Source organism: Glycine soja, chromosome 11 (assembly GCF_004193775.1).
Source record: "Glycine soja cultivar W05 chromosome 11, ASM419377v2, whole genome shotgun sequence".
Taxonomy (NCBI): Eukaryota; Viridiplantae; Streptophyta; class Magnoliopsida; order Fabales; family Fabaceae; genus Glycine; species Glycine soja.
This window is the reverse complement of record NC_041012.1, coordinates 40,531,007-40,552,794: the sequence shown is the minus strand read 5'-3', so window position 1 is coordinate 40,552,794 and position 21,788 is coordinate 40,531,007. Positions and strand designations below refer to the sequence as shown.

General features: G+C 30.2%; 1 protein-coding gene across 1 annotated transcript; it reads left to right on the top strand.

Moving 5' to 3' along the window:
- Positions 1-12,629: 12,629 nt before the first annotated feature.
- On the top strand, positions 12,630-21,268 carry LOC114375959 (serine/threonine-protein kinase PBL27-like). The gene is made up of 6 exons (XM_028333835.1): positions 12,630-12,732; positions 12,904-13,328; positions 14,134-14,333; positions 14,548-14,737; positions 19,486-19,877; positions 20,208-21,268. The coding sequence occupies exons 2-6, from the start codon at positions 13,178-13,180 to the stop codon at positions 20,814-20,816; spliced, it is 1,542 nt and encodes a 513-aa protein (XP_028189636.1). The 5' UTR covers positions 12,630-12,732; positions 12,904-13,177; the 3' UTR covers positions 20,817-21,268.
- Positions 21,269-21,788: the final 520 nt, after the last annotated feature.

The following is a 21,788-nucleotide window of genomic DNA, read 5'->3' as shown; positions in this document are numbered from 1 at the left end:
ATTAATTATTAGTTGAAAGCTAAAAAAATAGCTTAGTAAATTAAAAATATTTAATAAAATTAATTATTGTAGTAGTTGAAAATTGAAAAATAATATAAAAATAATAAAATTTAAATTTATTTTTAAAAAAGTAGCTAATAAAATGAATAAATATATAAAAGATAAAAGTAAAAGAAAATATAAAAAATTAAAAATTAGAAATTAGCATTTTAAAAATCACTACTTGAAATAATTTTTTTTAGAAATTACTAAAAAAGATTTATTTACTTAATAGTTATAAAAAAATTTAAAAATTAAGTGAAATATCCTCCTAAACCTAATCTTATGAAAAAGTGCATCTAATGTTTTGGAGTGAGATCATATTGATCAAAATCTCAATTCCTTGGTTTTGATGTGTGTTTCTTTCCTACGCTCAATTTCAGTATGAGAGTTCCCAATTAAATGCAATGCGTTAATACTTTTCAATATTTTCTTCGGACTGCATGCTACAGACATTAATATTGCTAATTAATACTTTTTTTAGAATATCTGTAATGTTGAATCCTGAAATAGCACGTCTTATGCTTTTTTGGGAAATGGTAATAAAAAATTTGCTTATCTAAAAAAAATACTGTGTTGTGGACTAATATTTTTTCCACTAATATATAACAATATTCTTGAAATATTGTACTGGTATATATGAACTAACGGAGGGAGAAAAAAAAATAGGATTTAACTGCAATGAATTGTGTCTTCAAAAAAAAAAATTTGCAATGAATTGTGAGAGTTAAGGATTCTGACTTACGTAGAGGATGATGATGAGCATCCATGCATACCATTAATTTTAAAATTTTGACAAATTTTATGGTGGTGTACGTGGCACAAAATGGCATGTATGTATGTTTCATTCTTTATCATTTCGAAAGAAGGATATATTCCTTGATTGATATACGAATATAAAAGTGGATAAATTTCCCATCGAATAGAAATATTCTTATTGTTGTGTTGTTCCATCAATATATATGTACATGTATTATCATGTGGCCCTTCAATATCTATGCTTCTCGCGCGCGCGCGTGTATATACTATTTTTTTGTAATTTTAGGACTGTTTTTTTATGAATTTTAATTTATTTTAACCTTAAATGTATAAATATTAGGATTTTTATTAATTTACTTATTTGTATTTTGTGTTAAATTTTTTAGGTAATAAATAAATGAGAGTTTTAATAGATAAAAAAACAGCCCAACGAAAGCTATTAAACTTGTCTCTCTAGTATGAATAATCCTATATCCAATTAAAAAAATAAAATAAGAAAAGAAAGCTCTTATACTTGTCATCTAAGATTTTTCTTCTCACACTTTTCAGGAGCTCTACGAATGAGAACAACTGGATAAGAGAAAAACATATGATGCACTTTAAGAGATATATCTTATTTTCACAATAGAATGTATTATTAAAGGTATTGGCATTCTCTTAGAAATTATTATTCGATAGGTTGCAAAACAGTATATTAACTTTACAGAAGAGAGAAATTATTGATTTCTCAGGGACATCTTATCCTTTTTGCAACAATGATATTGAAAATTCTCTTCATCATATATGTTTCTCTTATACAGCAACGTGTCTTCTTCTAAGAAAGAAATTAATTATATTTCATATTTTTCAAACTTTTAAAATGCCACATATCTTCTATCAAAAGTCAAGTATCAATTTCATGACAATTATTCATACATTGAAATCTCACTAACTTAATCATTATCCTTCTTTATTTTATTTTATTTTAAAAATAATTTAAAGTGTTATTCCTAACAACTAAAAAAACAATATATATATATATATATATATATATATATATATATATATAATATAACAATCTCAACAATTAATTTAATAAACAGTTATAATTACACTTTACCTTTTATAAGTAAATTAATGCATATCTTCTTCACTTTAAAACAATCATATATAATATTTACCAATAGAGTCAAAAAAATATTTCTTTTATATCATGTATTTTTTAATGAAGATAATTATGTTTAAGTAGGATAAATAAAAAAAATTCTTTAAGTATTTAATGTAATTATATACTCAAAATTAAACATGCAAATTGAATTAGGAGGGAATTGAACCCGCAAAACTATTAATATTATCAATAGAGACTAAAAAAATGTTTTTCTTTATTTTTGGACAACCTAAAACAATGCTTTTCGTTCACGTGATTATAATTATCACTTTTTGTTAACCGTAGAAGATCCTATAAGTAGTAAATATTATATGTTTCTATTTTTTATCATTTTAAATTTTAAGATAGTACTATTAGTTACTATTTTATCAATAATATTCTTATAAACTCATCAAAAAAAATATGTAACTCATAAAAAAATATTCTTATAAAAAACTAAAAAACATATATGAAATATCAACATAAAATTTAAATTACGTACTTGTTAAAAAATGGTAAATAAATTTAATAAAAATATAAATATTAATCACTTTTTTATGTTATAACCTTGAATGAGATATAAAAAAAAGAAATGAAATAAGTAATTTATTATTATAAATATTAAAATATAAATAGATGTTTCACTGACTCTTGGTTTTGCCAATTGCCATTATTCTTTTCTCCTGATGACTTCGTGCGTAGATTTTAAATGTGAAACGAATACTGATTGAGTCACATCCCATTGTGCCAAAAAATATTGCGTGAAATTCATATTATTAACTATTTTAGGTACGTAAAATTTGTGAGTTCAAGTTACTGCTAATTGAGAAACATGCATCCCAATGTGACCCTGCCCATCATTTTATTTTGCCACACAAAAAAAAAAATGTCATCACATCATGACCTATTATAGAATAATAATGTGATAAAGGTGTGACTCATTTGCTTAAATTGATTGATGCCAAAATATATGGGACAAAAATTGACTTATTTGCCTGATTAGTCAATTAGTAATCAAGGAAAGGATTCTTCGAAACCAACTGCAATATTCCATATAGCTATAAGCTTAAGCATAGGGCTGACTCTGCCTTACGTTGGTTGTTACTTTTATCTGAATTAATGCTTTACCATCTTTTTCAAGTTTCAAAAGCTCAACTTTTTCTTTGTTAAAGGGGATGGTGAAAGCCAACAAGGGTAGACATGGCAGACCAACTAATATTATTTAGACGTAAAGAGGATCTTTAGGAAGAGATTTTTTTTAATTACCAAAAATAATTATGCAAATGATTGTAGTTTCATTTAAATTTTATCGTTTCAATTTTTTAAGATGCAAATATAAGAAAAGAAGAAAAAGTCATAAGATATTTGGCCTGATTTTTTTTATCATGAAAGTTTCTTTAAAATCAAAGTTATTTTACAATTTTACAATCTCTCATCATAAAAGTCAAAAAATTATTACTTTTATTTTTTAAAATATTAGTATAGCGAGTAAATTATTTTTAAGGTGGGTATATTTAGGATTGGGCTAACCCTAACAAATAATATTTATATTTGTCTCGCATAAGTTCAAGGAATAATATTTCCAATCGTCTTCAAATCATAGTGGGGATATTTGGTGTGCATTTTACTCTAGGTAGAGGAAAAGATATGGTGACTACCTTTTTTTTAAAGGGAAAACGTGCTGCTATTATAAATCTAGAGTTAGTGTGTGTAAGAGTAGTCATAAGGCGGTGAACTATTAGAAATCTAGAGTAAGAACCTACGTAAACCCTTTTATATTTGACGTCTTTTTCTTATATCGGTTAAATATTAATTATTAGTATTATTTTGATTAGTATTTGATGTTTCACTCGTGTATCATCTTTAGTGTACCATCGAGTCTATTTATTTATTATTCGATTTAGCCATCATGTCTTGTCTTTTGGGTTAATAGGTTGGTTAAGGGATTTTGGTCTTAGCAACCAACCCAAAACAATATTCACAAAACCTTGTTACCCTTGTCTTGATTTTGTTGGGGAAAAAATGATCAAGTGTTTTGGTAAATTTTATCGTGTAAGTAGTGGGGGTGTCAAAAATTGTCTTAATAATATGATTTTGCTCTTAATTTTTTTAACACTAACTTTTGAAGTTATTGTTTTTTTGGTGTTATATTAATATTGTATTGGCAAACTTAGTGAATCGTAATAATTAAGCACATTGCATGGCTCCTGTAATATTTTGATTCAAGTTTAAAACTCAATTGTAATTTCTCTATATCGATACCTAATGCTATAAATTTGGTTAAGCTCTAGTTAATGCAATAAATTTGTTTTCCTTTTGATTTTGGATTCAAGCTCAAACCAGGTAAGATTAAGGATGACAGAGAGGTCTCGCTAATAAATTTGAATATATAGCTGTATTTTTGAAACTCGAATTCAAAACTACTATTTTAAGTTTAAATAACTCTGAATCCTTACCAACTAATCTATGCACTCGATCAGTCATACTTGTTTTCTTTTTAATTCAAAGATCTAGAACACAAATTAAAACATATGGAACCTGACTACCTGAGTATATCTAATTGTAATTGATATATACTAAGAATCAAACATCTATATATCACATTCCAACTAAAACAGGGGTCACTATGTGTATTATATCAAACTGCCACTTTAGCAATGACATAATTGGTAATCTAGCTGTGGGAATGCAAGATCGAATCCCTTTTGCATGCCCCAGTAGCAATTGGTAGCTTCGTAAAGACAAAATAGATGAAATTTTCAAACTAATTCTGGCGTAATAATTAACTATATTTTTATGCATTGTAATTTTTTGTGCACCTTTGGGGCTATATTAAAACAGGTTACTTGGTAATTCTGAACTACCATGTGATCTCCATTAATTTTCAGAGACACATTGAGTGTTATTAATTTTTTTCGTAAATTAAATTTTTTGAGTATGTATCATATAGATAATAGTTGGGACTATAAACACATGATTGCCCTGAACTAGCCTAATAGTAGTAATTTCATTCTTCTAAAATAATCTAAAACCCTACACCTAAAAAATCTTGAGTAACGATGACAATTAATTTATACTAGTTATTAATATATATTTATGTTCTTTATATTAATATACTAATTTTTTGTTTTAATTTCTTTATAATTAAGTTTAACTTTATGTTTCTTATCTTGTTAAAACAACTAATACGTTTATTATTAAATATTCATTGCATGTTGATATGTGATAATTAACTAAAAATTTATTTAACATTGATCTATGAATATAACCATTAGAAGAAGAAGAAAATTATCAACCAAAAGAATAATACATTTTAAGCACATCAAATTTAAATAAAAAGATATAAAATGAAACATTAATTTCAATTTCATAGGTAGCTTGATCCAGCCATCCTATTTTGAAATAGGTTTTTGAAATACTTATACACTTCTGGTCTTTTGAAATAATTATTCTGAACGTATATAGGTAATTCAGAAATAAATTCCAGAATATTTCAGAATGATTATTCTTGAATACATATACATTTTCATAATGACTATTTCAGAATAAAGTGAGGGTAATTTGGGAATTTTAAAATATTGTGGGGTGCAAAAAAAAAAGGAGATGCAGGAAGTAATGTCCGTTGAAACCTCTCTGTAGCACACCAAAAACGTAAGCTCTTTTTAGTTTTAGGTCCAACAACAATAAAATGACAGCCATTATTTTGCGCACCCAGAAAATCGGTGGTACATCCAGTATAAGATGAATAATAATAATATTGCCATTCCGTATGTCATATGGATTCAATCCATAATGGGCTTATGGATTTGCAATCCATATCAGCTTTATAGAAGAACAATATTGAAATTGTCATCTTGTGCTGGATGTACCAGCAATTTGCTGGGTGTGCAAAGCAATAGCCTAAAATGAGCTTATGTTACTGAAGCCTAATTAATCCAAGGGCTGGCTCTTGAAAACACTACCCCTAAGCCCATCTCAGTTAGTTTTCCTCGAGTCTGGGCTCTCCATCTCACCCAAAAGAATAAATAAATTAGGGCATAACTATTATTGAAACCCCCCCTATAAATTTGTCTTTTGACTAAAATAACTCTTTCATTTACTTATTACTAGAAACATATAAAATATAATTACATTTATTTAATTAAATTATATTCTTAGTAAAAAGAAATATATACAAAACAAAAAGATTACTAACAATGAAAAATTAAGATTTATTTTGTATAAAGGTTTATATATATCGAGCTTACGATAATGAACTATCATAACTCCTAAGATTTCCCAAAAATACCTCACAAGCACTAATTAATCCAAATAAGTTGTTTGTAGAGGCTAGTCGCACCAAATAAGAAAAAATCGCAAACCAATATCATTTTAAACTAGTATTTTAACCTATATATTGCACAAATTAATTTTAACAAATAAATTTTATTATTATAATTAGTTATCGTAAAATCTATCCACGTCATAAAAATTGTAAAGACAACTATTTATTACATAAAATTATACGTGAATATAAAAATATACTTGACAAAAAAATTAAAAATAAATTCGATAATATTATCAACAATTTTTCTATTCCGTTGCTGTATTCACACCGACGAAAAGTTAGACTAAAATTGAAATCGAGCACAACAATTGATTCTCTGCTTTTCAGAACAGAACATAGAATTGAAGGCTTACTTTGTAAAGATCTAGATAATCTCAAATTCGATACTGTCTTTCCACCACCAACCTTTGGAAAAGTTCAAGGTCAACGATTTTTGTTTTTGTTTTCCTTTTTGGGGTTTTAGTTTTTCACTTTTTTTTTTGTGTTGTCCTTTTGTAGTTTACAGAAATTTTAATTGAAACTAATTAATGGTTTAACCTTCTTTTTTTTTTTTAGTTTTCATATCAGGTTAAACATAATTCTAGAAAACTATTAAGAATAAAAATACTTTTTTAAATAAGAGCATATAGAAAGAAGAATTCACGGATAAATTAATTTTATGAGTTTTTCATTCTCCTTTTCCTTTTTTTTACTTTTAAATTCTAATATTATGATCAATAATGTACTATCTAATAACTTTTAAATTAACAGCAATTATTAAGTTGACAAAAAAATATAAATAAATTAATAACTTTAATTTTAATTTTAAAAGTTTTTACTTCTATTTTTAACATTAACTAGATTTTTTATAATAAAAAAACTAAAAGAATCTGGTCAAACGTTACAGTATAATTCCAACATAGTCAATGGAAATTAATATACTTACCCAAAACAAAAAGGAATTAGACTTGCATTATGAGATATGTAATCTTCTTCATTTATTAATGGAAAATGAAAGCCCAACATTGACCTTAAAACAGTAGCCGGCAAACATGTCGGCATGGTCTTAGGCTTAGTTAAGGCACTGTTTGGCGTATCTGTTTTATACATTGAGTTGTTGATCACCATTTTCTTCCCTTGGCTGCTGGGTGAACTTATGAGTTGTGTCACGTTTTTTGTTCTGTCTTTTATCTATCTGTTTTGTCATTTTGCTCTTTATTGTATCTATCATTATCTAGGTTTATTGTGCAACAATTTCTAGTTACTCCTTCACACTAATATATATTTTTATTAAGATGTGCAACTCACTATTTTACTAAACAAAAAGAATATTGTAAGTATATGATGGAATTGATTGCTTTAGATTAATTGAATTATTATTTTTAACACCACAAGTGAATGTTGTACACTGAGTAATTCCAAACAATTTTTATATTTTTCTTACAAAATGGTGATGTTCAATTACTCATTACGCTATTAAGATGGTTTAGTTTAATACATTATAAATGTGTTGTTATAAATTTTTTTGTAAAATTTGAGTTCTATTTCCATGCATAAAAAAAATACTCATTATTGTCAACTAAGTAATAATTTTTTTAAAGTAATTTGCATAAAAAATTATAATTCAAATTTTATTGTACATTGACATTAATATCAAACTCATGAAACACATTGTGTGTGTTTTTATTGGAAAAATATTTCAAATTAGCTTGAATCAAGCTTCTATGTTTTTATTCAAGTTTAACTAAGATATTTTGATGTTTTTTAATTTTATTTTTTGATAATATTTACAATCATGGGTCATTGTCGAGTACAGATGCTTTGCTAAACTTGTATCTTCATTATTTGTCTTGATTGAAAATAAAACATGAAGTGCAAACTCGGGGGGAAATGAAGCTTTCTTTTAATAACAAAATAATTCAAATCATTTACTAATTAAGATGAAGGCTAACCCATCAAATTTCAATCTAAATAAAACAATTGAAAGAAAACTTTGTGCAGGTTTGCTAATTATATGAAACAAAATCAGCATTCCAACCAACTAAAGCGACGTATTACAGCTCAAGGAAAGTCTTCCATCATAATAATGATAATGATATTTGTCTGGTTGACATGAAATGGCATTCATATATGCATTATAAAATTATGAATGTTTAAATCATCTATAATTTGATATATTTGATTACAAAGATAATATCATACAATTTAATGATTTAATTGATAAAATTTACATATATTTTGTATATATTTATTAAGGCACTGCTTTATAAAATTTAATTAAAAAAACTGTATAAAAATGAAAGGAGATAATTTTAGCCATTTAAATAACTAACTAAGATAAACAAAATTATAATCACAATTAGATTTTTTTTTCTATTTTAAGATTTAATAATCTACTTGGCTCATTCTTGTGTGTGTGTTGCGCTCTTGATTTTCAAATGGATAAAAAAAAACTCGTTTCAATCCAAGTCAAAAAAATCTTTTAGTGAAAGAGTATTTATCCTTGCAATCAACCAAATTTTTTTCTATCAATCATCTAAAATTAATCACTTTTTATCTTTATATGTATACTTGGTTTTCTTAATTGCTTAACCATTTCAATTTAAAAATAACCTCACAGTGCAATTTATATTATTTAATATAAATTTTGATTAGAGTAATTTATAAATTCAGAAACACTTATTTTTATGAATTAGTTATAATTATAACTATATACATAAATTTTACATTATGCACTGTACAATCTAAACTCCAAGTTACTGTTTTTTTAAATTTTAAATGAATTGCATTCATCATCGTCATTATCATTAAATTCAAATTAAATTCTATTTTGTTTTAAGTTTTAATAAACTCTATTATCTTTAGAATAGAGGGAAAAAAAATGCGGTTGAATCTCAAATGCAGTCAAGGTGAATCTAGTCTTCAAACTTCAAACAACATGGGGATTTAGTTTCGATTTCCTTTATAAAAATTCATCATTTTTTTAAAGCTTGAGAACCAAATTCAACAACATGAAAGTATAAATATCTTAATCACATTTTACCCAAAGTATAAAGATTAAAAATACACTTTTTTCATTTGAAATATTATTGTTATAATGGTATGATTGATTTAAAATTTAAATTAATCAAATTAAATGTTAGTTTTATATTTTCAATTAATTTAATTCATTGAAATAATATAAATAAGTAACTCAGTAGGATCCACACAATAGTAGAGTTTTAGGAGTTTGCATGAGATATTATGTTCAAATTTCATTATTGCCATTGTACCAAAAAATATAAATAAGTTATTTTATTTTTTAAAATTAAATATTTGTATATAGATATATTATATCATGCATTTATATAAATTCAAATGCTAGTATATATGTATATTGTTAATAGAAAAAGAAGAGTAATTCAGAAAGAAAAAAAAAAAGAAGCAAAAGAATATTAAAAGGAAGCTGTTGTGTTTGTGAAAATCACAGCTAGCTATGTTAAGTAAACAACTCCGTGATTCACGTGTAGACTCGTAATGCAACTCGAATAATTCAATACGCGTAACAAGATTATAAATAAATAAAAAGGATTGTTAATAGTAATAAAAAAAAAGATATACTACCATGAAAAGAATCATGGGGAAAAACGGCAAACAGAAAGAAAAAGAATTGTATTTAGAACAAATTAGGTGACCCACTCATGGTAACAAAAGGAAAAGATGTGAATAAAAAAAGTAATTCCCAATTCCATTTCTTAATTAATATTGTGAGCACAAAATAGCCGTACAGGCACATTCATGCGCAACATGAAGCATTTCAAACCTAGACCATGAGACTGGTCAACAACTTGGTGAGGATTGGAAAAAAGAAAATAAAAAAAATAAACAGAGAGAGATGCACCACAACAAAAGTGCAAATTCCTTTGCTTCGAATCAAATTAGCATAAAAAGAGGAAAAAAAATGAATTCAAATAGCTTAATATATAATCCATTCAGCCAAAAAAACTTGATATGTAAACCAGGCCATAAAAAGTAGCCTAATATATATATTTTTAATAGCAAAAGTAGCCTAATATATTGTCTTTTTTTCATGCATTTACTCATGTCACTGTTCTAGTCACTAACCACTAATATTAATAAATCTATTCAACTCAATGTGAAGTGTAAAAAAATTGTCACATTTTTCATACCCAGTAACATTTCTTTCTTATCTTATTGTTTGTTGGTGTATGATTAATTTTTTTTTTTTTTATAACGGTATAATTATTATTTTTATTTGAAAACCGTGAATATTTTTTAAATTGGACCTTTTGTAATTAAATTCATGAATCACTCTAAGACCTAATTTAGGCAAATAACATTTTTTCTATATCATTATAACATTATTATAAAATATCTATTAATTTGATTGATAATTAATGCTATGACCAAATTGTATAGAAGTTTCCTTTAAAAAAATGAGGTGACAAAACAAAGTGTCCCCTAAACATGTCAATTGTGGTCCACACATGCATACTTCAAGTATTAAAATTACAAAATAATTTTAAGAAAATAAAAAATAAAATATTAAAATTATAGGAACTAAAAATGATGATTTTTTTATTAGAATTAAAAAAGCAAAATATTTAAATTATAGGAAAAAACATTTAAGTCAAATTAAAATAAGAAAAAAGAAAATTAAAAATTTTCATTCATCATCACCGTTACAAACCTTCAATTTTCTTCTTTCATCACTTATCCTCTTTTGCCACCCTCCCAACCACAAAAGTCGTCACACTAAGCAAGCCAACTCAAAACCTAAAGTTGCTCGTGGCAAAACGCATTTGGCTTTGCCTTCTCTTGTGTCATATTTCACTATTTTCTCTTTCATCAAATGCAAATACAAATACACCCCTAGATGCCAAGGATGTCAAAGTTATTATCATCACCTTTTTGTTGCAAAACCACGAGCAATTGGTCAATGTCTTTTGAAACTTTCTCGAGGCTAAAACGATGATTGTTTTGCTTCAATGTGGTGTATTGAATAAGAGAATGCAGTGTATTGCCATTGCCAACATTGTTACACTTACTACGTACCCAATATCAATTGCAAAGACCAAGGAGAATTATCAATTTATGGTCTGGTTCGAGCAAGTTTAGGTTTTGAATTGGCTTGCTCAATGTGTGGTGGCTCTATTGTTAAGATAGTGGAATGACAAAACGAAAGGATTTACAACATGGTGAATCAGGATTTTAATTTGACATTAATATCTATCTATTCTCTATATGTTGAATATTTATTTTTTAGCCCTACAAAATTACTTTGGTCATTTTAGTTGCTAAAACATATGTCTATGTGAATGATAGCTGGTGTTGTGAGGTTACATCCCATTTGTTACCTAATTTTTTAACTTTTTTTTTTTTTTTTACAATAGGAACGGAAAAATAACTTTCAAAAACTAAACCATTAGGCAACCAAAATAGTTTTTTAATGACGAAAAAACCCAAAATATATAGACTAAAAAGATATTTAAAATATAATTTTTAAGTATATATAATATTTTAAAATTTATTTTTTTGGGCTCAAATATATTTTAGATCTTTTATAATTAATGAATTTTATTTTTATCCCATATATTTTTTCTTTATGTTGAATTTCTAATAAATAAAAAAAAATTCTTTTTGGTTCTTATTATTTTATTTTAGTCATTCTATAATATATATATATATATATATATATATATAATTTTTAGTCCCTAAAATATGTAGATAATTTATTATTGATCTATCAAATATTTTTTAAAATTGACTAATACAAAACGAACCAAATATTATAAGGATTAAAATTATATATATATATATATATATATATATATATATTAAAAGAACTATCAAAATAAAAATTTATTTGATTAAAAACTCAACATTTAAAGAAATATAAAATAAAATTTGCTAATTTATCATATATCTAAATAATACTTAAACTTTTTTATTTATTTTCAATCTTAATTCAAAATTTAAAGAATCTGTACAATTTACCAATACTCATTAGTATCGTACAACCATCGCCTGTTGCCTCCATCCCTTTCCCTCTCTCCTCAATGGCTTCTTCTTACTTCTTCGTGTGAAGAAAATTGAGATCAATTATTTTTTATAGTTCTTATCATCAAAGTTTTTAACTAGATAACTACACATAAATTTTTTTAATTAAAAATATTAATGAATTTAAAATTATTTATATACTAGTATGCTAAGTAAAATTTGTAACATAAACATAAAAAAAAAAAAAAAAGTTGTATGTCGTTGCTGGAGTTGAACATGTGTTAGCAATGCCCATCACACATGGTAAGGGCGGGACCCACTTCCCGACCGCGATGATGATTATTAAAACTACAAATGTACATGTACATGTTTTGTAATTATTGAGAGTTGCAGGGTGAAAGTGAAACTTCGTAGCAACTTAACTCAATGGCAGCCTCGTAATAGGGATTGTGTAACGCGATTGATGAATTCCAATTCTAATTCCAATTGTGTTCCCTAATTAGTAATTACCACCCCAATAATAATTCTCTATTTCCAAATTTGAAAATTCCGTTCCCTTTACACTTTTTATTTTTATTATTATAGATATATAAATATTTTGCCTTTCTTGTATTTTATTTAATATTTATTTATTATTCTTCCTTTACCTTGTGTTTGTGTTTCACCACAACAGTTTCCTCGATTGGTTGATCTGCTTTCTGGGCCATGTTGGTGTCGATGAGGAGGATCATGTTCAGAGGCATCCACAGTGAGTTGTAGAATAGAAGCAAAAAGAGAAGTTCTTGGTGGCGATTTCTTAGATGGGTCTTCTTCTGTGGGTGTGAGTGGGTGTGAGTTTTGACTGTGTTGGAAAAAGAAGGCTTTTTTTTTTTTCTTTTTAATGTTATGAGAGGCATTATTCTTGGTGGGTTTTGTGAGGGGTGGCTTTGATTTGCCTGGATTTTGATATGGGTGGGTGTTTTCCTTGTTTTGGATCATCCAACAAGGAGGGCAGTGGTGGTGGGGTGAGGGTCAAGGAGGTTCCCAACAAAGATTCTTCTTTTAAGGAAGCTGCTTCTGTTGTTCCTCAGTCTCACCTCCCCAGCAGGGTTAACTCAGGTCTGCCTCCTAATGTTCCAACTTTCCTTCTCATGCCCTCTTTGATTCTATGATGGCTTACTTGCCTTGGCTTTAATTGTCCTCAATTGCCCCTTTTCTCTACTTGTTCTTGGTTTTTCTGGCCATGTTTTTCAATCCAAGTTGTTGGCTGCTTTGATCTGGTTCATCTGAGGCTGTGCTTGTACTGGTGCTGCCAGTGAAGTGATTTGATAAGTAGTGGATGTGTTTTAGCTACACTTAATTGGATTTTGTTCCTACTAATGGCTCCTAGTAACATCTTTGGGGATCTGTCCTTGCCTTTGGGTGTGATAAGTACATCACATTGTTTCATAAAGTTTTCCATTTTTTTTTTTGACAATTCTGGGATGCAAGGCAGATGCAGCGTCTAATTCAATTGCTGCATTTTCTGTAGATTGTTCAATGTGGTAGTCTAGTAGATAATTATAACCTTGATGATTTGTACAGAATGCCCTTATCTAATGAAACATTTGGTTCATTCAGAAGATAGTTACTGAAAATTTGGCAATCCAGGCCTGCTATTTTTGCTGCCGGACAATTGGATTGTTAAAACTTCTTGAATCACATTCTAACTGACAGCAGGATGTGATATATGATTTAACATTGAAAATCTTGTCATCAAGCAATTTAAACCAACATAGCTCAAGCTGTGTTTAAGTACTACATGTAATTATAAATTTAGCAGTATCAACGTCGTGATATCACCTTCTGTACATATTTTATTCTCTAGTTTTATCAGATATGTTTCTCTGTAGCTGTAACTCCTTATCTTTCATTATCCATTTAGATAAATCAAAATCACGAAATGGCGCTGATATTAAGAAGGACACACCGGTTCCAAAGGATGGCCCAACGGCCCATATTGCTGCACAAACATTTACATTCCGAGAGCTTGCAGCTGCTACAAAGAACTTTAGACCAGAATGTTTATTAGGCGAAGGAGGTTTTGGGCGTGTTTACAAAGGTCGCCTTGAGAGCACAGGGCAAGTAAGTTGTGGTGGCTGCTATGAAAATTTTGGATTTATTGTATAGTGAAGCTCAGCCTAATGCCTTTCATATGGATAGGTTTCATCAACTTTCACTTTCCATTTTAGCTTAGAAAAGTTATCTGTCTGCTCTCAATTTTCCTGTTGATTATTGCTCTGTTACTATAACTCTGCCTCTTTCATAATTTTTAATGATGAAATCATTCTCGTTGCAGGTAGTTGCTGTAAAACAGCTTGACCGAAATGGTCTTCAAGGAAATCGAGAGTTTTTGGTGGAAGTTCTTATGCTCAGTCTCTTGCATCATCCAAATCTTGTGAACTTAATTGGTTATTGTGCTGATGGTGATCAGCGGCTGCTTGTTTATGAATTCATGCCATTGGGATCTTTGGAGGATCATTTACATGGTCAGATTGCATTCTTTTTTAACTGATACCTTTGCTTCTTCAATTATTGTGCTTTCATATTATAAAGCTATAAAATATTTAATTTCATGTTGATTCAATCTTTTTAATTTCTTAATTGTCAAAGGAATGCTATAACTTGTAGGATAAAGTGGAGAAGGAAAAAGTGTAGGATTCCTTCTTGAATGGGACGTTTCTTTCATTCTATGGTTAAATTCACTGTTATCAAACAAAAGAATTATGTGCTTTGGCTGCGTTCTTTCTAATAAAAATGGGGGAAACTGTATATGACATGAAAGCAGGGAGAAAACAAATAAGATTGTTATCATGTTCAAATTCAAAGGGTGAAATATACCATTCCAGAGGCATTAAAATAAAAAGAGAGAAAACGCATCACATTTTTCTATTTCTACAAATCAAATTATGTTAGGAATTAGGAAGTTAGCTAGGAAAGTTATTGTAGTTGGTTAGTAGAAGGGTTAGGCAGTTAGAGTGGATTTGAGAGGTATATAAATATGAGGAGGATGTAAGTAAGAGGCTTTCAACCTTGTATCATTTGTAGATTGAGCTTTTGCTCTTTGTAAAAGGACAAATAGTTTGTGAAGGCGAAACCCATGGAGGAGAGATCTCTCTCCTATTTTCTGTTTCCATTCAATTCAATAAAATATGTCTGTCCTTCTCATTATATTCTTGGTGCTTAACAATTTATCTTCTCCTTCAGCTAGTGAAAGGGTGTTGCACCATCTTTGAATAAACATCATAGATTCCAATTAAAATAATAGAATTTCCCATGGAAATATATCACAGATAATCAATAGTTACCTTGAACTATTGTGTGGTGGATGTATTCTATTTACTTGTTTACACTTAACACTGCTTGCAAATTTTGGCTTGGTTACATGATGTTGCTTTCTCAAATGGATGGAACTTGACCAATATTGTAAGATTAGTTAGGTCTCTAGGATTCAAGGAGTAATATGAATATTTTGTAGTGCATCACTATTGTTGATACTTTATGATTTATGACATGGAAATATTGTTAATGGTTAGATTCACAAAATCATGATGTAAGTTCTGATAGTTGTTTATCTGTTAAATGAACAAAATTCAATTTTATATTATATAATTCTCTTATTACTTTTGACTCATTATTACTTTCAATGAGAAAACATGTATCAGTTGGTTAGGAAGCTGACCAATGAAGATTGTTTTTTGACTGTTGGGTATTGATCTGTCATCGCTTTTGGATTTCTACCTTTTTTACTTTGTTTTAGGGGGTGAGATAGAAAAGTAATTTAATAGAGAATGAATGATATTCATTGTTTTCCAAAATCCACATGGCAATGGTTGTATTATGCCCATGTTTTGGAAGTTTTTTATTTTTAGAAATAACCTTTTTTTCAAAAGTTTTCTCAGGTAGCTGGAAAAAGATGATTATTTCTCCATAATAAGATAAACCTACATAGCCCTTAAAATCTACCACATATATTGGTGTAGCCATTTGATGTTTTGGAAGATAATGATCTTATCTATGGTGAAAGTTGACGTGCTTACTTGCAGATAGAGGTGGCTGATCTCAAATGAGAAGAATATTACTTTTTGGCTTATCTATAGCTTAACATGAAAAGGGGAGGGAGGGGAGGATTTTTCATGCACCAAATTTGCTTATATCCTCTTGATGCACCACATTCAGAAATAAGAATTTTTCTTAAGACATTAAGAATTGTAGTTGTAGCTAATTATTTACTGTTGGTTTTAGTTGAGTTTGAGGGTTCTGGGAATTCTTACCCTATATGATATCAAAACATTTGCTAGGGTTTCTGAATAATCTGTGTCAGGCTTTCATTTTTGCCTCTAGATTTCTAGCTTCATGGGACGTGCAAGTTTGCATAAGCTGCCCTTTAGTATGCCTTCAGAGTTTTTGGGTAAGGCCACAAGGTGTCCTGACACCCTTTGGATATGGGAGAGTTTCAACTGGGGCATAGATAAGCATGCTTGTAGCTGAATATAGATTTTTTGTTTCTGATTAGCAAAAGCTGCAATTCGTAGATGGTTATTGAAGTAGGAAAACCATTTAGACTCTTCAATGCTTTATGATTTTCTCATTGCCAGGCAATAATCTTTGATGAATGACTCTCTTCCTAGAGCCAGATTGTTGGTGCAGAAATCATACAGTAGTGGTGCTCTTCTAGTAGTTAGAAGCAGAATCTTAAATTGCTATGTAGAATTGTTGGCATAATGAGGTTTTTAGTTGAATTTAGTTTCAATAATGGTAGCAATGAACTTGCTTGATTGAGCTTACTTCTGCTGGTGGCCTGGGCTGGAAACATTAGATGATTTAGGATGGTATTCATATTCTGGACTGTCAATTTTATTTATCATTCAATCAATCTTCTTTGTAGTGATTAGATTAAATAAGCCATAAATGTTGTACAATATGTATTTTTGCCTTGAATAGGCTCTCAACTGGTTAAGAAGAAAGCTAAAAGATGATTTGGATGTTACAATTCTGGTTAATCAGGGTGCATTTTGAAGACTTTATTTTCAGTTATTTTGACTTATCTTAAGGCGTAAGAACTTGTGCAAATGTTTGTGAGATCTTATAAGAATAGTTCATCATATGTGTACAAGTTGTTTTTGAGCTCATTTCAATAAGTCTCTAGTATAGCCTATAAAAACAAGCTACAACTTGTATGAAAACAGTTTAACCCTATTTCTTCTTCGATTATAGAAACAACTTATACGTAAGAACTCGTTTGGAAGAGGTTATTTACAGGTTATTTTTATTAACCCTGTTTTCTCTCAATATAAAAACAACTTATACATAAGTGCTTACTAAATAAGTATTGATTTAATAAGGCCTTAATTAAGTTGTTTACCCAAATGGGGCCATGTTTATATGATAAACACTTGTTCAATAAGTGTTTAATTGTACTCTTTGCTTGCATATGCATTATGCAATTCCCTGCATTAATGGAAATGATTATATGTTTGTCTCCCTTTCGCAAATGAGTCTCAAGATGCATTTACCTCGGCAGTTCTGTGGTTTCTAGCAAGGTTATTCTTCTCTCTTTTCCTTAGTTACAGCAGTAGAAGGTTGACTTAAGGACTGAGGTATTTTAATGTTGAATAAAATAGTGATCTAGAAACATTTAATAAAATAATTCTTTTATCACAAGTAAATGACATTTGCTTGTAAATGTGCATCGCCGATGTGGCCTTTCATGGTAGTATCCAAAACTTGTAAGCAGATGTCAAGTGGACAATATTTGAATCGGAGTATTTCTAAAAAGTATTACCCGATTCCCATCTCTGGAAGATACCTTAACAAGAGGTTATTAGAAGCAGCTGTGTCTCCTATTCCTCTACTAAAAAGCATATTGGAACTTATTTCGCTGAGCTATCTAGAGTGTTGCTTGGAATCTCATCCATTAGCTACTTACATGGACCACTCCCTGTCAATAGTTACTGCTCAAAACTGCTGAACTTGATTTCAAGGCGGTCCGCCTAAATATATTCCCATATGAATCTTAACTTCTCTTGTACATCCACAATTGGATAAGCATTTTTGGTAGCAAAGGAAAGGTCCACCAACTGTTGATGTATACTCCATAAAAGATTAGAATTAGATCATGAGTAAACTGTTACTGCAGGGTGGCACATGCAAAGTTCTGCAGCTTTATCAGCATCTTCTTCTCTGCTTTTTGATACTAAATTAAGTACTGTGTAACAAACTGACATTAGATAGCTGAATCTAAGGAATGTTAGGAAAAGGATTCAATTTAAAACCCATTGTGTGAAAAGTTCAGATTTGACGATAAATGGATTGGGATCAATGCCACTAGTGTAAAACTTAACATATCAAATAACTTTCTAAAGGATGTTTTTCATTGACCTAACTGATGAGTCATGAGATGTAATTATGCATTTCAAGTTTCTTGTAAACTCGCAGCTACTCCAGTAAAATACATGATAACTTTCTACAATATTCAAAGTGTATTGCATGCCAAAGTTTCTTATAACACTTTGGATTAAATAATTTGATTTTTTATCAGCATAATCTGCATAGTGGGAACTTTATCCATGAAAAATTGACTTGAAGTAACACTGGCATTGAGTGATGCTAACTTTATGGATTTTTGTGTGTGTTGGAGGGGACTCATGAGATCCTCAAGAATCTCTGCCCAAACGTTCAAATCTCATGTTAGTGGCACATACTTCCTAGGATCAGCAAAGCTAGTAACTGATGATTAAAGATAAGGCTTGCTACAAATCCATTTGTCTTCAATGACTTTGTAGTTATGAGCTGTCTTCTAGAAAAATTTGATTCCATATCTGAAATTTTGATGTCACTTACGAGGCTTGGTATTTCATCTATTTAGTTACAGTCTAACAAGTAACAGCTGAGCTGTGTTTTCACAAATAAAATAAAATAATTTCTTTTTCCTGTATTGCTGTTTAGATGTTGTTACTTGCTTGACATAATGCTTATTGGTTTATGTTCTGACTGCAAATATGGTGATTTACATCTGGACTGGCTATGTGCCAGTGTGCCAAAATTCTGTTAATCCTTTGGAAATGGTATTAAGTATCCATAATGAACAGACCCTTCGATAAGTTCTCTAGAAGCTCATTACAATGTTGGTTTACATCACCATTAGACATTGCTTTAGTTTGTTATTAGAAATTAACCCATATAAGGTTTCAGCCTATACATAGGATAAATTTCTGACACTTAATCTCTTTTTCAGATCTTCCTCCAGACAAGGAGCCTCTGGACTGGAACACTAGGATGAAAATAGCAGCTGGAGCTGCAAAGGGATTGGAATATTTGCATGACAAGGCAAATCCGCCAGTGATATATAGAGACTTAAAATCGTCCAACATCCTCCTAGACGAGGGTTATCATCCCAAGTTATCAGATTTTGGGCTGGCAAAACTTGGTCCAGTTGGTGACAAGACTCATGTATCCACACGAGTAATGGGAACATATGGTTATTGTGCCCCAGAATATGCTATGACTGGTCAACTAACTCTGAAATCTGATGTCTATAGTTTCGGTGTTGTCTTCCTTGAACTCATTACTGGGCGCAAGGCTATTGATAATACGCGTGCACATGGAGAGCATAATCTTGTTGCATGGGTAAGTATCTCTCTCTTGATCATCCTTGTGTTTTGTCATGTTTCAATAAACTTCTCCATAAACACTTAGAAGAAAATACGAAAGACAAATGAAAAAAAAAAACTTCTCTCATAAGCTAAAATTAACTTACAAGTTTTTTTCATTTTTCCTTTTTTTTTTTTTGGCTTCTCCTATAAGTGCTTATGGAAAATCTTATCAAAACATAGCCTTAGTTCTAGGTTATAAATAACGTGAATTGGTTTGTATGTTAATATTTTGATCACCTTCTAAATTAACACAACAAATTTACAACTATTTGTCTTCATATTCTTGGGACATGGAACTTTGTAGGCACGGCCGCTTTTCAAAGACCGTAGGAAGTTCCCCAAAATGGCTGACCCTCTACTTCAAGGCCGTTACCCGATGCGAGGACTGTACCAAGCACTTGCAGTTGCTGCAATGTGTCTGCAGGAACAAGCTGCTACAAGGCCTCTTATTGGAGATGTGGTGACTGCTCTCACATATCTGGCCTCACAGACATACGAACCAAATGCAGCCAATCAATCCAACAGGGTTGGCCCATCAACCCCTAGGATCAGGGATGACAGAAGGAGCATGGCAGACGGTGTGGACAGCCCTGACCGCCGGCTCGGCTCCCCTTCCACCCACAGAAACTCACCCGACTTCAGGAAGAGAGACAGCAGGGATCCGAGTGCCGCGACCGAGTTAGGCAGGATTGACATCGGTGGGGGGTCAGGGAGAAAATGGGGATTGGATGATAATGAAAGGCAGGAGTCCCAGAGAGACAGCCCTGTAAATACTGCAAGAACCAGAGAGACTCCATGGAACCGCGACCTGGACAGAGAGCGTGCGGTTGCAGAGGCAAAAGTGTGGGGCGAGAACTTGAGAGAGAAGAAGAAGGCAAACGCCATGGGTAGCTTCGATGCTACAAATGACTGAACAGACTCAGGAACACCGAAGCAACTTGTTGTTCGCCTCTTGAATCCAATTATGACTGTTCTCCCACGTCATTCTGGTAGTTTGTTAGTCATCATCATGTGAAGGAAAACAGTACACAGTTGAAAAAAAAAATAGGGGTTGGGGGGGGGGGGGGGGAAAGTTAGTGTGAATTGGGGTATTTAAAATGTAATGATGATGATGATGGTGCAGAATGTGAATTCAAGATCCATCCATGTCTATGTACTAACGATTTCTAGGTTCATGTTGCATAGAGCAGCAGCAGCAAAGGCGTCTAATTTTTGGCCCCTCATATTTGCTTTGTATGATGGGGGGAGCTTAGTGGATTTGGCGTTGGTGTCATTGCTGTCACATGTGTACTCGTACAGTATCTGTTGTATGTCTGAGTCTATGTTTTCGGCTTATACCAAAAAAAAAAAAAAATATTTTCCATATGGCTCTCCTTTTGTCTCTTGCATATGCAATGAATGAGGATGTATGTCCACCACATAAGCAGACATGTCTCAGATGAAAAAAAATTGTTTTCTATTGGCTATCTAAATCAAACGTGCAAAGTTGTAAACAAGCCAATTCGAACTAGTTAAAATTGATTATTAATTTGTATCCTTATTCATTTATCTAAAGAACTATTATTAATTTATTTCTTCATGAAAGGGTATACCATGTGGAAGTGACGAGGGACTACTACATGTATCTGTCCCGTCTAGCATCCCTACTCAAAACAACTCAGCATACTAATCTAATGCATTTTTCACTAAGTTTTACTTTAATCTTTTTAAGCAATGGAAGGAAATTGACAAAGGGAACAAATAATATACAGAGATGAGAAATGAACTACTTAACATGAACTTTACTTTTTTAGTTAGCAATTCAAGAATTGTTACTGAGAATTACTTGACCATCTCTAGCTCAAGGATTAGTTTCTTAGTTATGTTTATAGAAATACCTCATCAA